Below are 17,004 nucleotides of genomic sequence, written 5' to 3'. Positions count from 1 at the left end.
AAATGTTGTTAATCATGTAGTAAAGGCTCGCTCCACTGACATTAACATAATAATAATAATAACAATAATAATAACAACAACAATAATAATAATAATAGAAACATATATGAAACATCTTTTTTTTCAGTAAGTGCTTTTATTTGCAGAGTGAATATAAATATAAATCATCGTACAACAATCTATCTTTTCTCTCTCATTCATTGCAATTAAATTAAAACATATATTATCACTTGTAAAAAAGAAAATAATAATAATAACAATAATAATAATAACAATAAATACATGATTGCCAGCTGCCTGAATTACAAAAATAAAATTATCAACGTGATAAAACTATTTACAACATGTAAATACAAGGAGTGAAAAACTGTACAGCGGTAAACTCACATGGTGCTCACGGTTTTACAACGCGCCTTCAAAGTGCGCATTAACGGACGTGAACGCACTCGCATTTTCCAATGCGTGTTTTCACAGGACAAGCCAGAAAAAGGGACTCTGGTGGGTTTTTGTGTGTGTGTGTGTGTGTTTAGGCCACGAGGCCGAAAGGCGGCTCGTTTTCAATGTCTGTGAGGTCCGCTTTGCTGTGCAGTTTGCGGGGGTCCTCCGGTGTCCAGACTTTGGCGGTGCGGATGATGTTCTGCTCCCGGAGTTGCTTTTCATCCGACCAGGACAGAGAGTGGCCGGCCAGCGGAGGCAGGCCGTAGTCCGGGTCGCTGGGGGAGGGAGACCCTGGGGAGAAACAAAATATGAATTAATTATTAACATTATTTTTTTTTGGAGCGGGGGGGGGGGGGTTCATCATCTTCATCAGAATACTAGGACTTCTTTAAATGGACCTACTTGTTCCTCGGTGGCAGATGATGACCTTCTTGGGCTGCGCGTGCGTCTCGCTGCTGGAGTTTCGAATGGGCAGATCGGACTGCACGAGCTCGGCGAGGAAGTTGATGTAGCCGATGGCGAGCCGCAGGGTGTCCACCTTGGAGAGTCTTTTCTCGTAGGGAAGGGTCGGGATGTGGGAGCGGAGCCCCTCGAAGGCGTCGTTGATGGACTGCATCCTCCGCCGCTCCCGGACGTTGGCCGCCTGCCTCAGCTGCTGCATCTCCGTCTCGGACCTCAAGCGCCTCCGCCGCTTCAGGAGCGGCCCGCCGCGATGGCCCATCCGCGGGGACAGGTCCGGGGTGCTGTCGGCGCAGCCGTACGAGAAGGTAGAGGACGAGGAGGAGAAGGACAAGTCGCCGAGGTCGTAGTCTCCATCGTGAGGCGCTGCCCTGCCGCCGCCGTCTTTGCCGTAGTAGTCTTGGAAGTGACTGGCGAGGAAGTCGACGTCGTCATCCAGAAAGTCATCAGTGTCCAAGTGTCCGTCTCTCGAGGACTGGTCGGTGAAAAACTCGTCATCGTCGAAGTAAGGAGGGGAGGAGAAAGAGTCGAGTCCGGAGAAAGGGTCCAGCACACTGTCCATCTTTGTCTTCCTCCTGTTGCTGCGGTAACAATGACACGTTGCTTCTTCTTTTATCAACTCGTCGCTGTGTGCTCGCCGCTCGCGGTCAACAGTTAGTTTTAGTTGAAGAATCGGCACGCGAGGGTTCTTTATAGCGACATCCATAGTCGCGTGCCGTTCGCCAGGAGCGCCAGCCAATCACAGCTCGGTCCGCGAGGCGCACCTCGAGATAATCCCCCAGGACGACACGCCTCCTCCTGTCCTCGTCCTGTCCGGGCCTGAACTAACATCTCAACTCTGCACTGACTCCGGCTGCTCTGCTGTACCTGACTCCGTTCACAAATCAGACAACTTAGATTTCCTTCTTTAACATAGCCCTAAAATGTTTAAATGAATCATCCCCTTAAAGTGAAGAGACTGATCAGATTCTATTCAGACAACTAACATCACAACTGTGCACCGACTCCGGGTTTTTGTTTTTTTTTGCTATACCAGACTGCGCTCACAAATCAGACAATTTAGATTCCTTTGTTTAACATAGCCCTAAAATGTTTAAATTAATTATTTCCTTAAAGTGAAGAGACTGATCAGAGTATATTCTCTCTATCCCACCGTCAAGACAATGCTTCATTTGACTGAATAGTGATACAATGTATAGCCTGTAGTCACATACGCCTATTTGCAAAAAAATATATATATATAATGATAATAAAAGACCGTAAAATGACCGAATGACCGTACAGCTTAAACAGCGTTACAGGCTACAGGCCGGTTAAACCAACAGGCTGCGGATCACTCAGGCTTACAACACAGTTTCTACTCGGCTTGCAGGATGATGGAAATGCTCAAGCCAGCATGTGCAGCGACATGCTTCATAAGTCGATTCTGATTTTATTTTTATTTTTTTGTACTCCACTGATAATCCTAACATAAAATGCCATTTAAAGTAGCCACAATGGGCTGTTTTAGTAGGCTAGTATATCTGGAAACATCTTGATGATGACTTTGTATAGCTATTTTGATATTACCCTGAAAGCTGGCATGTCCTCTGAACAGGCCCAAGTTTTACAGTAAATAAACTCCCCTCGGTGCTGAATGTGCAACAGGTGCTACAATCTCAATGGGATGTGGCCATAATATTATTTTTATTATTATTATTATGATTATCATCAAATGATCAAAACTAATATTATTGTGTTATGTATCATATTTGCCTCTATACTCGTGTGATCTGTAGCTGTCCGGGTATCTATAGAGACAAACAAACATGATCGCACATGAAGAGTGGCCTGCTCCTCCCCTCCAAACCTGAAGGACGCAAACCGGCCCGCCTGCGGCCCAGCAGAGGAGCCCTCGGCCCGGTCATTTATTCAGCAGTAAGTGGGCCCGTCTGCTGCCGTAAATACATGCACCAGTAGAGTGGGTCGATGCGCCACTTGTGCCAGCCAGTGGGGTTTTGATTGGGCGGACTGGTTGACTAAATAAAAGCACAGTGGTGGTCCCCGGAGCGCGCGCCTCTCTGACACCTCACAAGACACATTAACGCTCCCCGGTACACCGAAAGGAGACTGCCCACCGGTCTAAGTGTGCATCCATTCAGTCCATTCAGTGAATGGGCTCACTTTGTTGTGCAGAAGAGAAAAAAAAAAGTGGACCATTTACAGGGCCAGGCTGGGTGCGCGCGCACCTCGAAAAGCTGCAACACGGGGCCTGTGGCCGTGGGAAGAAGGCCAGTTGCTGCCCCTATCGCCAGTCAATGCAACATGTCGCGTTATAAATGAGGCTTGTGTTGCTGTCGACATAATGAAGCTGTAGCTGGGAGCCGCACGACTCAAAAAGAAAAAGAAAAAAAAACCCCACCAACAACAACAAAACAAAACTAACGACGCACAATACACTCGCATGATCCCACCAACCAGGTGCTAAACACAACACCAAACACAGGCGGAGGGGGCACGCGAACGCATCTTCTATCAGCAGACAATCACGGGCTGATCTCGCGGACTCAGAGCCTTGTCCCGCACCGTCCCACACCCGCACTCCGTACTTTATTATCTTTTGCTTTCTATGGTTTCTCTGCCCTCCTGTTCTTGGAACTGTGTGTCTGTGTGTGTGTGTGTGTGTGTGTGTGTGTCCACTTTCATTCCCTCGAAAACGAACACTGTTCTCGCGATGCCATGAGCTGCAGCGACAAGAAAAGAGTATACAATTTATTTCCATTCGAACGTTTTGCGCTAATTATTATGCACCATTATGCATGCATTATTGTTACTTTCTCTCCCAATCCCTTTTCATAAGGGACCCCCATTTTACCATTGTACATACACTGACGACCCCCACCCACATACACATATTTAAGAAAAAGGGGGGGGGAGTAAGAAATATATGTATATCTCATTAAATTTACGGCATAAAAAACAAAAACAATTAACAATAAACAGTGACCTGCGGGAATTTTGTGTACTAGCAATGTGTAGAGTATTTCCTGTGCAATGTATATGACGAGGTTTTTTTTTAGAAACATAAAACACTCGTATGATAGTGAAAGTAATAGAGTAACAGAATAGTAATAGTAATAGTAATAGGGAAAAGAAAACATAATATGGACATAGAATTAACCTGGCTTCATAATAAACAAATAAAGATATAAACGTCTAAAATAACACTTAAGTTTAGTTGTCACAAAAATGCATATATATATATATATATATATATATATATATACACACACACACACACACACACACACATATATATATATATATATAGACAGATAAAATGTCAAGTGGTAAAACTTTCTTTCTTTTCAACTTTATCACTGTGGCAACAGTGAGTGTGTGTGTGCGTGCGTGTGCGGTTTTTATTTTTATTTTTTGCACTGACATGTTAGTAAAGTGTGTGTGTCGCAACCCCTCCCTTTGTCGAAAAAAAAAACCCCAGATGATAATTCGAACCGTGCAGGTTTTCTAACGCGCCGTGACCCGCGCGCTCCACGCAGTCTCTCATTGATGAACGGGCCGACCTGCGCGAGCGGAGCAAGTGTTTCGGTTCCCATGCAGTCCCCTCGGTCTGCAGCATGCAGCGGACTGGACGGTGCATTAAAAAGCGGCCTCACCGGTCACGGGGCACGAGGGGGTGGTGGTTGCGGGTGTGTTTAGAGGGTGGGTGGGGGGGGGGGCACACACACCAAAAATAAATAGATAGATGAATAGAAAATACCATACCATGCACCCTGTTGCCTGCTGGTGGGGTTAAATTGTAGTTCTGACCTCAAATACATGAAGAAGAAAGACAGAAATACAACACAGCAAAAAAAAAGATTTCTTACAAACAGTATTTTCCCAACCACACCATGAATTAATTAAAAGTGATCATCCTTATTAGTCGGCTAATTGTCGGTCAAATTTGGGCCAATAATCAATAACCACGAGACGTAAGCCGTCTTTATTGTGAGATTACCCGTCCAGCTATATCTTTAAATCAACCCCCATTCAAAAACGGGAAAGATTTTGAACATTATAATAAGTGAGTGCATAAAAAAATATATACACACAAATAAATGCACGTAATGCAAAAAAGTGAAAACGCAGTATTTAATCTGAGGAAGTACTCTGCAAATACTTTGTTTATCATTCCTGGCCTTTAATTTATTCATTCATATCCAGATGGAAAGGGGTTTTGTTGCTATGCTTGGCAACTTTATTCCAAGTCTTAATTCCCAAATCATTTTCAAATAATTAATTTCCTTTGAGTTTCCAAGAAAGAAGCAAGTCGTTTTCAGCTAATTATAGCAAACAGTCATTTATTTATTGTTGTTGTTTATTTGCAACTTCACGTACACTTTGCATACAGCACATGCTGACTTGTTACCTATACAGAAATTCCACTCAGCAGTGCAAAAAGTCATTTTTTTTAGCGCTATTTTCTGCATAAGTTCCGACATTACATTGTTCATTTCCAGGAAATTCAAACAGTCAGGGCATGAATATGAAATGATAGACCCACAAAATAAAGCACGTCAACAGAAAAAAAAAAAAAGAAAAGAAAAAAAAAAGTTTATGATGGGAAACGATTTTCTATCTTGTTTCCAACTTGGAAATGTGGCTTGGGTTTTTAAGAGTCCCCCGGGGGGTGCCCATGGGTAACTGGAAAAGGAAAACCAGAAAGTGAACTACAGCAGACAAATATGTGGAATTAGAGCTGGAGCTAATCCCCCATGGCCCCCCCACCACCACCACCACAGTAGTGATTCAGTGGTAATCCCTGTAATCTGTGGCTACAGGGGGATTATCCATCTGGATGACTAAAACAAATTAAAGGGATTTGCTGAGCAGTAATTTAACAACTTGTTTCGTTGCATCTTCAGCCCCACCGTTGGCCACTTGAAGGCTTCTTCTGAAGGATTCTCGGCTTTAGGTTTTTTTTAGAAAACCTTGTGGAGCGTTCAAACATACCTTGAGGGGGGGCTTCCCAGGTGTCAAGGTCGTGGACACATTTAACTGTACTCTACATACCACATTGTACGTTAGTTTTTTTTGGGCCCCCCCCCACACTTTTTTTTTGCTAATGGTAACAGGGCTGTAGCTACCATTAAGGACACAAACACTTGGCATTTTAATGCAAAATAAAATGAAAATAAAATAAAAGGGCTTTAGTTCTCTGTAATTTACTTTTAAATTACTACGACGCTGTGGCATTTGGTTTCTTAGCCGGGTATGGGCTCGTGCCGGGGGGATTTGGACTCTGAATGTGAGGGGTATTGGGTCAGGTTCTACTAGTCCTGAGGTCGGTTCTGTCACTGGGTGAGGAGGACCTAGAGGCCCCAGGTTCTACTGCGGTCGGATGGATCTGCAAAATGCACCATTTACTTCCAGTGACAATGTCCTGTACCAGGAGAGGAAGTAGCGTGGCCTTGTAATGAAGTGGAGAGTAAGGGTGTCACGTGATCCAGAGAGCCGAGAACGTGTCCCGTCTCAGTCTAGGAATTAGTATTTATGTATTTATTTATTTATTTTTGAAGCCTTAGTTCGAGAATTATTAGGCCTTCATTTTGGTAGGAGACTGGACATGAACCCTGGTCTGCAGTGTCAAGGCCAAGGCACTGAAGGGTGGTGAATGGGTGCACCACCCTGACTTCTAAACCCTTAGCTTATGTTATGTTCAGTATGTCGCACTACTTCCTGCTTTTAAAAGGCAACATAAGCACAACAAGTGGTTTTGAGCAGGTCTTCTAGAGAGGACAGTTTCCCATGGGCTGCCGTGTCCTCTGCAGACCAAACAACAGGGATGAAAGGGGGTCGCCTTCACTCTTGGACTGGAAACTGATGGACTCTGGACCAGAAACACTGTGTGGAGCAGCCACCACCACCACTTCACACACCTGTCAACTGAGCGTAGGTGTCTCTGTCCCACACACTCAAAGGGACACACACATCCATCCAGACACTGATGAAAGCAGGTCATGGGGTGGCAGCGTTTGAGCTGCTGCTGTTAGCACTGGGGAGGCCTGGGAATCCCGCCACATGCAAGGGGAGGGGGGGTGTTGGGGACGCGGACAGCGCACAGACAGACGTCAGGAGGGTGCTCGCTCTTGCAGACTGACAGACAAATTAAAGAGCTCTCCGTGGAGGATAAAGAGTTGTTCCAGGTCAACTTCAACGTACTGAGACCTGCGTATTTCTTAACACAAAAATTACTATGAATAGTCCAGTGAAGTTTGCTTCTCAAAATGGCCAACTTTTCGTCCCAGAATGATTTTCATCTGCACAACACGTGCCGCCCTGAAACCCAGAGTTAAAGAAAACTTTATCACGGGGAAAAAAGTTGACAAAAACTCAGGGATAGCAACAACTCTATGAATTCTATCCGCTTTATGCTCATTTTGGGGCCAAATTAAGACACATGAAATATACTGTATAAATAACAAATACAAGCAACCAGTGAATGGGATGGGGAGGGAAGTGAACTTACACCCCTACCAGACTGCTGAAAACATAAAAAAAAAAAGAAGCTTAATGACGAAGTATATCATTGTTAAGAAAGCATACATAAAGAAGAAAGCACTTGCTTTACTTAATCCAAGCAGAGCGAGCACACATGGTAATGTGCTTAATTTTCTCGATTAAAGGATTACATATGATGAGTTGGCTAAATTGGAATCATATCTAAATATGGCTGGCTTATCATTCTCTACACCTACTCTGTGTTTTCTAGCTGAGAATGAATTTCTGTCTCGGCCTGAGAGGAAGACCTTAGACTGTAAGTGAATCACGAAACCAATTATAATTGGTTGTGTACAAACTATACACGTATAACTAATATCAACTAAATTGCATTGACTACAAGACTGTCTCATTTGCAGATCCGTGACTCAACAGCATCATAGGTCGCACTGATAATTAGTATCCTTTTGTACAAAAATAATTTCTCATTGTATGAAAAGACGTCTGTGCATTAACAGTAAGTAACATTCGTGACTAAATCAAACCTAAACTTGATTAAAATAATGTGACTTGGCCTTAACTACACAAAAACTGAACTAAAACTCAGATTTCTAATTATTTTAGATTATTAAACAGCTTTTCTGGCCCAGTGCTCAAGGACACCTTGACAGTAGCTGTTGGAGAAGGAGGGGGGGGGGGGGCGTCATTTGGCCTTTTGAGATTTAGAGTCACTATTCTGCCTCTTCAACCTCTATACAAACACCACCCTCATGAAGAGACCAAAACACCCCTCCCATTTCCTTTCCCCTACAAGATGTCAAACATAAACACCACTGAAGTCTATATTATAATCCTCAGAAGTCCTTGAGAGTGCTAGCTGGGGGGGGGGGGGGGGCTGGGTCAGAGCGGAGGGTAATTGACTCGTCTGCTGCTGGCTCTAATTGATTTGGGCGTTAATCTGATGGCTCCAGACTAAGAGCCAGGCTAATATGTGAGACTGGAGAGAGTCCAGCTCTGCCCCGGGGGCTGTTGACGGCTACAGGGAGGATTGGAGAAGATTAACAGAGATTTCTGAGCGTCCTGCAGGAGCAACTCAGCTGAACTGCTTGTCTGCTTGTCTGTCGAAGTAACAGGACAGGGTCAGGGTCTGGTGTATGTCCTGTATGCAAATGTGGATACTTTAATTGCATTAAAGACAAAGTGTTGTTGACAGTGTTTTGGGGAAACTGTGGGCTTCCAGGAAGCTTCCAGGGCCCTTGAAGGGCTCCCAGATGTCAGTGAGGAGGTTCTGGAGGTCCCTCACTGGGTTCCATTAAGGTCTTTTACTGAGTTCTAGGTGGGTACAATAAATCTTGGATTGGGTACAAAGGTGATCTAAAAGTCGTTGACAGGGTTGTAGGGTTTGTTGACTGGGGTGTATGGTCCTTAACTGGGATCTAGGGTCCCGGACTGTATGTTGATGCAACAGATCCTGGAACTCCTAGAACCCAGTTATATATTATGCTCTGTCTGGTCTCTGAATTGGCACTGGAGACAAATTGCAAGTACATAATACTATTGTACTTTGAGAATAAAGGGATAAGCGGCACATTTTCATCAGGTCATCACAGAGGAACAGGCTCAGGTGTCAGTGAGGCGGTTCTGAGGGTCCCTCACTGGGTTCCATAAAGGTCTTTTACTAAGTTCTAAGTCTCTTTGCCAGAGTGGGTACAATAAATCTCAGACTAGGTACAAAGGTGATCCAAAAGTCCTTGACAGGGTTGTAGGGTTCATTGACTGGGGTGTATGGAACTTAACTGGAATCCAGGGTCCCGGACTGTAAGTTGGTGGTCGGAAGACGCAGAGGGGCAGTGACCGTCTCAAAGTCCACTGCACTTAGTCCAATCTCTGCACTTCCTTTTCCAATGCAGATGAGCATATTTCTGCCACAGGTAATACATGCTTGAGCGATAAAGTTGAAAGAAAATCACAAATGAATGCAAAAATGTGGCGGAGTTTTGAAGGAGCTACTGGCCTCTGCATCTGCATGCGCCGCCAATCACCATGGCAACCTCAGGACAGCAGCTCTCACTGAATGGCAGACTTGCCGGGATTAGGTCAGGATGAGCAGCCAACTTCACAAGTCTTTGACACTGAAGAGGTCATCCGAGGATCGAGGATCGGCCTCTTCCTAGATGATTGTGTTTCTAACTATTCCTCAGTTTAGCAGGCCAAGATATCCACTGCTCTCCAAACACAAACAGCCTCCCTGTGCTCAGTGCATGTTTTCTAACCACCAAGGGCTTAATTTCCATCGGGATTTGTAGCTTAAATCCAGATGAGAAAAATGTTTATATATCACAGTGGCCTTCAGTTATTAGCATGTACTAGCGATGAGCTTAACCTGCAGCAGCAGTCAGTGCATCCAGTGCTCAGTCGAATTTGTTGGCCTCTCAGGTTAAATACAGGCTGCTCTACCTTATTATCTATTAGGTTGTTGGAGTTGGAGTCTGAAAGGAACACCTGCAGGAGGGTATACCATATTTTTCAGGTTTAAAAAAAAAAAAAAATCATTTCACTTTTATTTAGTAATTACAGTTAATATAATCTAACAAAAGGTGCTGGAATTGAACTTCTTACACCACACCTACACCCCAGCTAACTACAGCACAGCCAGCAGTTCGCATTACAGGATAAATTCACATTTCTTTCAAGTCAATGTGAACATTGAAACTGGTTTTGCTTGCTGTAATCTTTCCTCCTGTTCATACTGGTGATCAAGAGATTCCTCCCGAATGCATTTACAATTCTGATGGGGGGGGGCTAAAGTCCTCATTCTGTGCAAACATGTATTTCAGAGTTTATCTGAAGTTCCCTCTGTGTTTCCACAGACAGTGTGTCTGTGCTCAGCTGCAGTGGAGGGACAAGCAAGGCAAAGAGAGAATTTGGTACAGAAAAGACAGAAACTTTGGAGGATGGCCACTTGATTTGTCTAACTCGGACTGCTGTGGATTTAGTCCCTCATCACTACTATATGTATCTCTTAATGGCCAGCATGAACAGGAGGAATACAACACATGTTTAAAAGCTGTATTTAGAAGCTGTACAGTATGCGCACACACACACACGCACATTGTACAGTAGGCAAATACAGAATACAGAAATCCATTTGAATATCTCCAGTTTTAGCTGATAAGATGTGTGCAGGGCTCAAAGGCTAAACCGTTGCTCATAAGCCCCCCAAAAGAGCAGCTCTGTTACAGAGAAGCATAAAGTTGAATCACTCACATCCTCCTGGAACATTAAGCCCATCCCAATAAGGTTTAACGTGACATTGTGGATGACAATAATGCCTTTAATGTGTGTTAGTGCTGAGACAACAACCGCAACACATGTAATTCTTATGGCATTTCTAACCTATGGACATCAAAGTGAAAAGCAGTCTACTTGTACGTGTGTCTGTCCCCTCTGGAAGACAGTCAGTATAATCCTGCAGCAGATGTGAGTTATTTAATCCTCAGCGCGCTACCGCCCTCATGTGGTTACCGGGGAGAATGCAAATTTAGATTCAGGATGCACGTTGACGGCTGCATCTGTCCCACTGCACCAACTCTATGCTGATATTATGACATGAAGAGCACTTTCTAATTCCAGCTGTTTGTTTTCAAAATTAATCCTTAATACAACAGCAAAGTGACTACAATATCCACCTGAGAGACTCATGGAATAATTCCATGAATTCACAAAATCAAATAAACAGTAGATTCCCTTTCAGTTGCCCCCCCCCACACACACACACACACACAAACACACACACACACACACACACACACACACACACACACACACTCTAAACTGATCTGTAAATGTCAGTTATCATTTTTATGTTTCATCCTACCTTGCAGTTATGGAATGCTAAAGCCCCCGCAGCAGCCCCTAGAGGCTGCAGTTATCATTACACCCATTTTGCTATTCCTAGAGCTAAAAATGTAAACTTTGTACTGACATTCTTGGTAGAGGGAAGGCATTTAGGTCTGAGGGGGCGGTGGGGGAGGAAATCCAGGGTTACCAATATTAAAATGAAATTATTCAATCAAATAGAAATTTCAGTTGCCATTTGTTGCGTATAAAATGTCCAATTTTCAAATATTAGCCTGGCATTGCCAGACCAATTCACAAATGCAAATTAGTCTGGAACCTCTCGGTTCAAGGGGTGTTATCGATGGGCGCAGACCAAAACACCTCTTGGTGCCATTGGATGGACCTACAACCAATCTGAGCAACAAAAACGCGTGATGTAAGACTGAGTGACGGAAAAATGTAACCAGACGTCACTGTGCAGAGATGACCTGTGATGGTGTAGGGGAAAAACAGAGAAAACAGACAGTCCAGTTCGTTTAATACTGGCGCGATAGCAGATTCAACATAACGTTCCACATCGACGGCAGCCATCTTGTTTCTTTAGAAGATGCCTCAACGGTGCTGCCCAGTCGGTCATCGCATCAAACCTGCCCCATAATAGATAAAACGGTTGTGATTGGCCTGAGCCGGGCCAGGTCGTCCTGGAAATCTGTCAGACAAGGATTGTACCTTCATTTGTAAACGACTTTCTGGATAAACTAGCCCCAATTCCCTTACCACGAGTGTCAACGTGTGTCAACTGTGGTCAGAAAGCCAAACAGTGGTGTCCACTCGGACACCGGGGGCATTTCCGCTGACTTCTACAGCTGGGAGAATTCCTCGTGTACATGGTCCAAAGCAAATCTGTAGGCAAATTGTTGTGATATCTTGTTCCGGACCAACGGATAATGCCATTTTTATGGTTTATGTTGTTTCGTGCTTTTATTTCTTTTTTAAAAGAAGAGCAGCTTATTATTATTATTATTGAATGTTTTATATCATTTTACTAATTTTTCTATTTTACCCTCTGCCTTTAATGGGTACACTGTACAAACAAACCTGCCCGCCTTGATGTTTCAATCCACTCGACGCCTACAGGAGATATCTACTCCACCATGGGAACTCATCTAATCCATGTAGACAATAAGATTTGATTCAAGCGAATATGTCGCGAACAGGTACAGAGATCAGTCCTGGGAGAAGAGTTGATAGTTAATTTTATTATGGGTTCATCAATAGTTATGGACATATAATCATCTCTTTACAATACAACATAAGATCAGAAGAGCATGACAGACCACTTCAACAGAATCTCATAGAAAAAAAAAAATCAATAAATAAGAGCATAAATAAACCAAATACATGTTTTCAACTGAGATATAGATTCATAAGTACTAATATTGTGTCTGCATGCGTCATGAAACACCCTCAACCATTTTCTGTACAAACACAAGAGATCTGTCGCGGGTATGAGCGGAGAGTTAATATACAGGATGACTCTATGAGGCTACTAGACCGTACTGAGGAAAGGCCCGACATAGAAAACAAGGGACTCAGGAAGCACTTTATAGAGACCACACACACACACACACACACACACGCTTCATCTTCCATTATGGTAATATATACATATGAAACGCATACAAACTTTAAAACACATAGACTCTCGCACACACACACACACACACACACACACACACACACAGTTTGAGAAACAGACCACCATGTCTGGGAGACCCTGATTTTATAGACTACATTTCCCATCTCTTCCTGAGGAACAAAACGCACAGAGCTCAAGCACACCACTGGTCGGAATTACATGGGCCTCCAGCAGCTATTACAAGCCGAGGCTGCCCCCACCCCCCCCCCCTCCCCTAATTTGAAAATTAAATGTAAGAATTTTTAGAATTCGAAATATGTCCTTTTGGCTAATGGCACTCTCATTACAAAAGGACTTAAAGCTACAGTAGGCAATATTATTCAATCATAATTTTGGTTGAAATAACAAATTTTGACTATTGCATGTCACTAACAATATCTAATTGAAGGGCTACTTTAAAAAAAATGTGTGTCTGAGAGCCCCCCTTTGTGTTCAGTCTTTTAAAACACTGGCCCAGGTCTGAATCAAACAACCAATCAGGGGTTAGCTAGCACATTAACTGGCCAATCACATCCACTCTGTACAAACAAGGGCGTTTTACAGAAGGTTCCACATTCTGGATTGGATTAGAACCCCTGATTACGCTGATTGGTTGTTTAATTCAGACCTGGTCCTAAGACTAAATACAAAGGGGACGGGTGCTCACAGATACAGAAGGTGGTAGATATTGTTAGTGACATGCAACGGTCAAAATTTGTTATTCTAACCGAAATTATAATTCAATAATATCGCCTACCATAGCTTTAACTCAATGAAATTAATTAAGTTTTTCATATTAGCTTTTCAAATGTGTTCTATTTTTCATTCTTGGTTTGGGAAGGGAGTGCAGTATAAGCCTATGGCTTCATCACTGTATGCTGTTTGTGTAATGTAAATAAAACTTAACTACAAACTAAACTACACGCTGGTTTGCAATTTCATGTTCAATTTTCTCACGTTTTCTTTCATTTTCGTCATAGTCGCATTAACCCTTTGGAGCACACTGAAAATTATTTGTCAAAGGAGTTTCTCGTTTTGGCAGCAATTGCGCCTTTTCAAATTTTGCAATTTCCTTTTTTTGTCCGAGATCACATGCAAACAAATAGAAAACGAAATTTCAGTTTGATGAAGATTTTGTTGCAACGCTGGTCACCCGGAACTTGTCTCTCATTTGTCGCTTTTGACACCACAGCTCCAAAAGTTTGCCCGCCATTTTTGGATAGGTTCTACTATAATGCGAGTCTTCACGTCTGAAGAGTCAACAAGGTTTATTCACTTGAGAAGCATCCGGAGCCCCTATGTGCACATCTTTTCCGTTTCATGTTGCCCCTGCTCTACTGTTCCTCCCAAACACACAGACAGTAAGCTTGCTACTGGAACACTAAAGAAATGATTCAGTAAGTGGTAAAAGAAAAGAAAAAAAGCTAACTTTCAGCATCTGTATGGCCCTTTCCTCTCGATAAGAAGGGTATTTCACATTGAATATGGCTCACTGTCATCATCATTTAAACACAGAGGTAATCAGATCCTGTACAAAATTACACCCCCTCCCCACACACACACACACACACACACACACACTTAATCTTTACAAAAGAAGAAATTAAATATAGAATACTTTGATCAAGAACACATCGCCGTCGTCATCATCATCATCATCATCATCACAGATTAGTCTGTAGGATCCTGTGAAGCCTACTTTTGATTTTCCAGATTGCGTCTCTGGAGAAATGAATGGCAGTTTTATAAGAGGTGGTCACACAACACATGTTGGCATAAGTAGTAATAAGTGTAAATGGCGTTATCACAGATAAACAGGGAAATCATCCGGGCCCCCAAAGAAATGTTGTCTTTGTCCCGGGTGAAAACAGGTCTGGTCCAGCTGTGGAACTCGACATCCAGATGGACTCTTATGGCACTTTAGTACTCCGGTCAGAAAGTCCCAAAGATTGTATCAGTTACCTGTTGGGTTGTTCACTTTAGGAGAGTGATGAGTCCAAACTTAACAATAAGTTTGGTGTGCTTTTTAATTGCTTGTTTTTTTTTGGGGGGGGGGGGGGGGGTTGCATTAAATGGTTACTCCAGCAATATAGTATTGCACTTGCATAAACGTGGGGACTCACAGGAGACAGACTAAAAAGAACAACCAACATAGTGTAACACAGGCTTTCAGTTATCAACGCGTGGCCTCCGAGCTGAGATAAACCTGACAAACATCACCGCGACATCACCAGGGCTACTTTCTTGAGACTTGCCATAGCCCCTCCACAGACACAGAAGACATTGTACAAGGCTTCGTGTGTGAAGTCGCAGGAGTGACAGTAGCAGCAGAAATGACGTTAATATGCAGAATCCAGAATATGATTCATATTTTTGCTAGATTTATAGTAACAAAACCAATGCTCTGATATTAAGATGTATATTTGTCTAGCCACCAAATTTAAGAATAAATGTACAGAAGTTCAATTTTAAGTCAAAATACATTAAAACTGACTTTGATTGTACAGGATTGTGACATATAGTGAGCTAAGATTATTATGTATTATGTACGTTATGTTGTAGTTTTGTGACTATAAGCAAAACAATATTTGTACATTTTGTATTCTTGTCCTGCAGCCATATTGTCATTTCTGTTGCTCACGTTCTAATGCACACGACACGTTAAAATAGTGCATGGAGTCGTCCTACTTAGCCAGAGCCACACACACACACACACACACACACACACTCATCGACAAAAACGTGATTGTCAACAGCTACTTCCTTCCAATTATAAACCATCTTTGGAGAATGTCAATAAACCTTCTCTGGGTGGATAAGCTGGTTTCTAGCACTTTAGCTCGGCAGCGGTTCCCATTCTTTCAAGAGGACCTAATATGCTGTACCTTATTTTCTTTTCTGTCATATATATATAATGTTACAATGTTGGATATTCATACTAAACGTTGCCAAAGTTGCCAAATAATGAGGCAAAGGTATGTAAAAGTAGTCCCTGTGAGCCAACAGCTCAGGTTTCAGACTGCTCTGAACGCTCCATTTCAGTTTTTTCAACCGCTGGGTCTATCTGATGTCAGACATGCACGGATGTCCTTATATGGTATCTCTGCTCCAGGCCTTTGGAAATTCTTCCAAAGAGACTTCTGGAACTTGGCCCGGCCAATCAGAAGAAAGTGGGCTTTTAGGGAGGGGGGGGGGCCTTAAAGAGACAGAAGCGCAAACGGCTTGTTTCAGACAGAGGGGGAACTGAGGGGCTGCATGAAGGGCCAGGAGAAGAGAAATCAGGACTTTTTTGAACTATGAATCATGCAAAGCTGCTCTCGTGGAATCACAAAATGAAAATATAGAGCTGGAAATGAGCATAATAGGTCCCCTTTCAAGCATTGTGCGCAGGAAAAAAAGGACTCTGGGTAAGTAGGAAAAAATAAGACAACTCCCCTCGACTACTATTCCTTTTAGAGTATAGTCTCAAATAGTACACAGGAACTTGTATACTGAGAGCCTGGTCACACTAACATTCATGACATTCAGCTGAAGGGAATCGTCACGAGCAGTGGACGTGGTCATGGTCGCAAAATATACTTGTTTGCGGTTTTCACATCAAATTCTTTGGTGAATTCTGATATGTGATATAGCTCTGTAAACCAGTAGCAACGATGCACTGACTCTCCCCCTCTAAACAGTTCATGGCTGGCATTTAAAGTTTGGGGCGAGATAGCTCGCTTGCTACCTTAACCGAACCTTTGCCACAGCCTGTAATCACATGGACATGTGAAGGAACGTCAACTTGGAAATGTTTGATGTGACCAGGTCCTCCTGACGCTAAAACCATTACAGCAATGTAGAAAAAATGACACAATATACAGCAGACAGGCCACCTCAGACACAATCATATCGCCCGGTAATGGCTTTCTGTAAGAGTTCCGAATTGGCCTTTAGATTAAACATGTTCTTTGTCTCTGCAGAGCTCACTAATTGGCATAAAGCTGAATGGAGGCTGTATTCAAATGTCATCCTCATGTGGTGTCTAATTGGATTCAGTCTCATTCCATCTTATTAATTATGGGGGCCTTGTGTTACATAGTAAATCTCTGGAGCGCCTCCATGAA

General features: G+C 43.0%; 1 protein-coding gene across 1 annotated transcript; it reads right to left on the bottom strand.

The window, feature by feature from the left end:
• Positions 1-526: 526 nt before the first annotated feature.
• Positions 527-1,459, bottom strand: ptf1a (pancreas associated transcription factor 1a). The gene is made up of 2 exons (XM_070919636.1): positions 841-1,459; positions 527-729 (listed from the first exon to the last, which is right to left on the bottom strand). Exons 1-2 carry the CDS (start codon positions 1,457-1,459, stop codon positions 527-529), a joined length of 822 nt encoding a protein of 273 aa, XP_070775737.1.
• Between the last annotated feature and the right edge of the window lie 15,545 nt (positions 1,460-17,004).

This window comes from Enoplosus armatus, chromosome 14 (assembly GCF_043641665.1).
Source record: "Enoplosus armatus isolate fEnoArm2 chromosome 14, fEnoArm2.hap1, whole genome shotgun sequence".
Classification (NCBI taxonomy): Eukaryota; Metazoa; Chordata; class Actinopteri; order Centrarchiformes; family Enoplosidae; genus Enoplosus; species Enoplosus armatus.
This window is presented reverse-complemented; position numbering and strand designations above follow the sequence as displayed.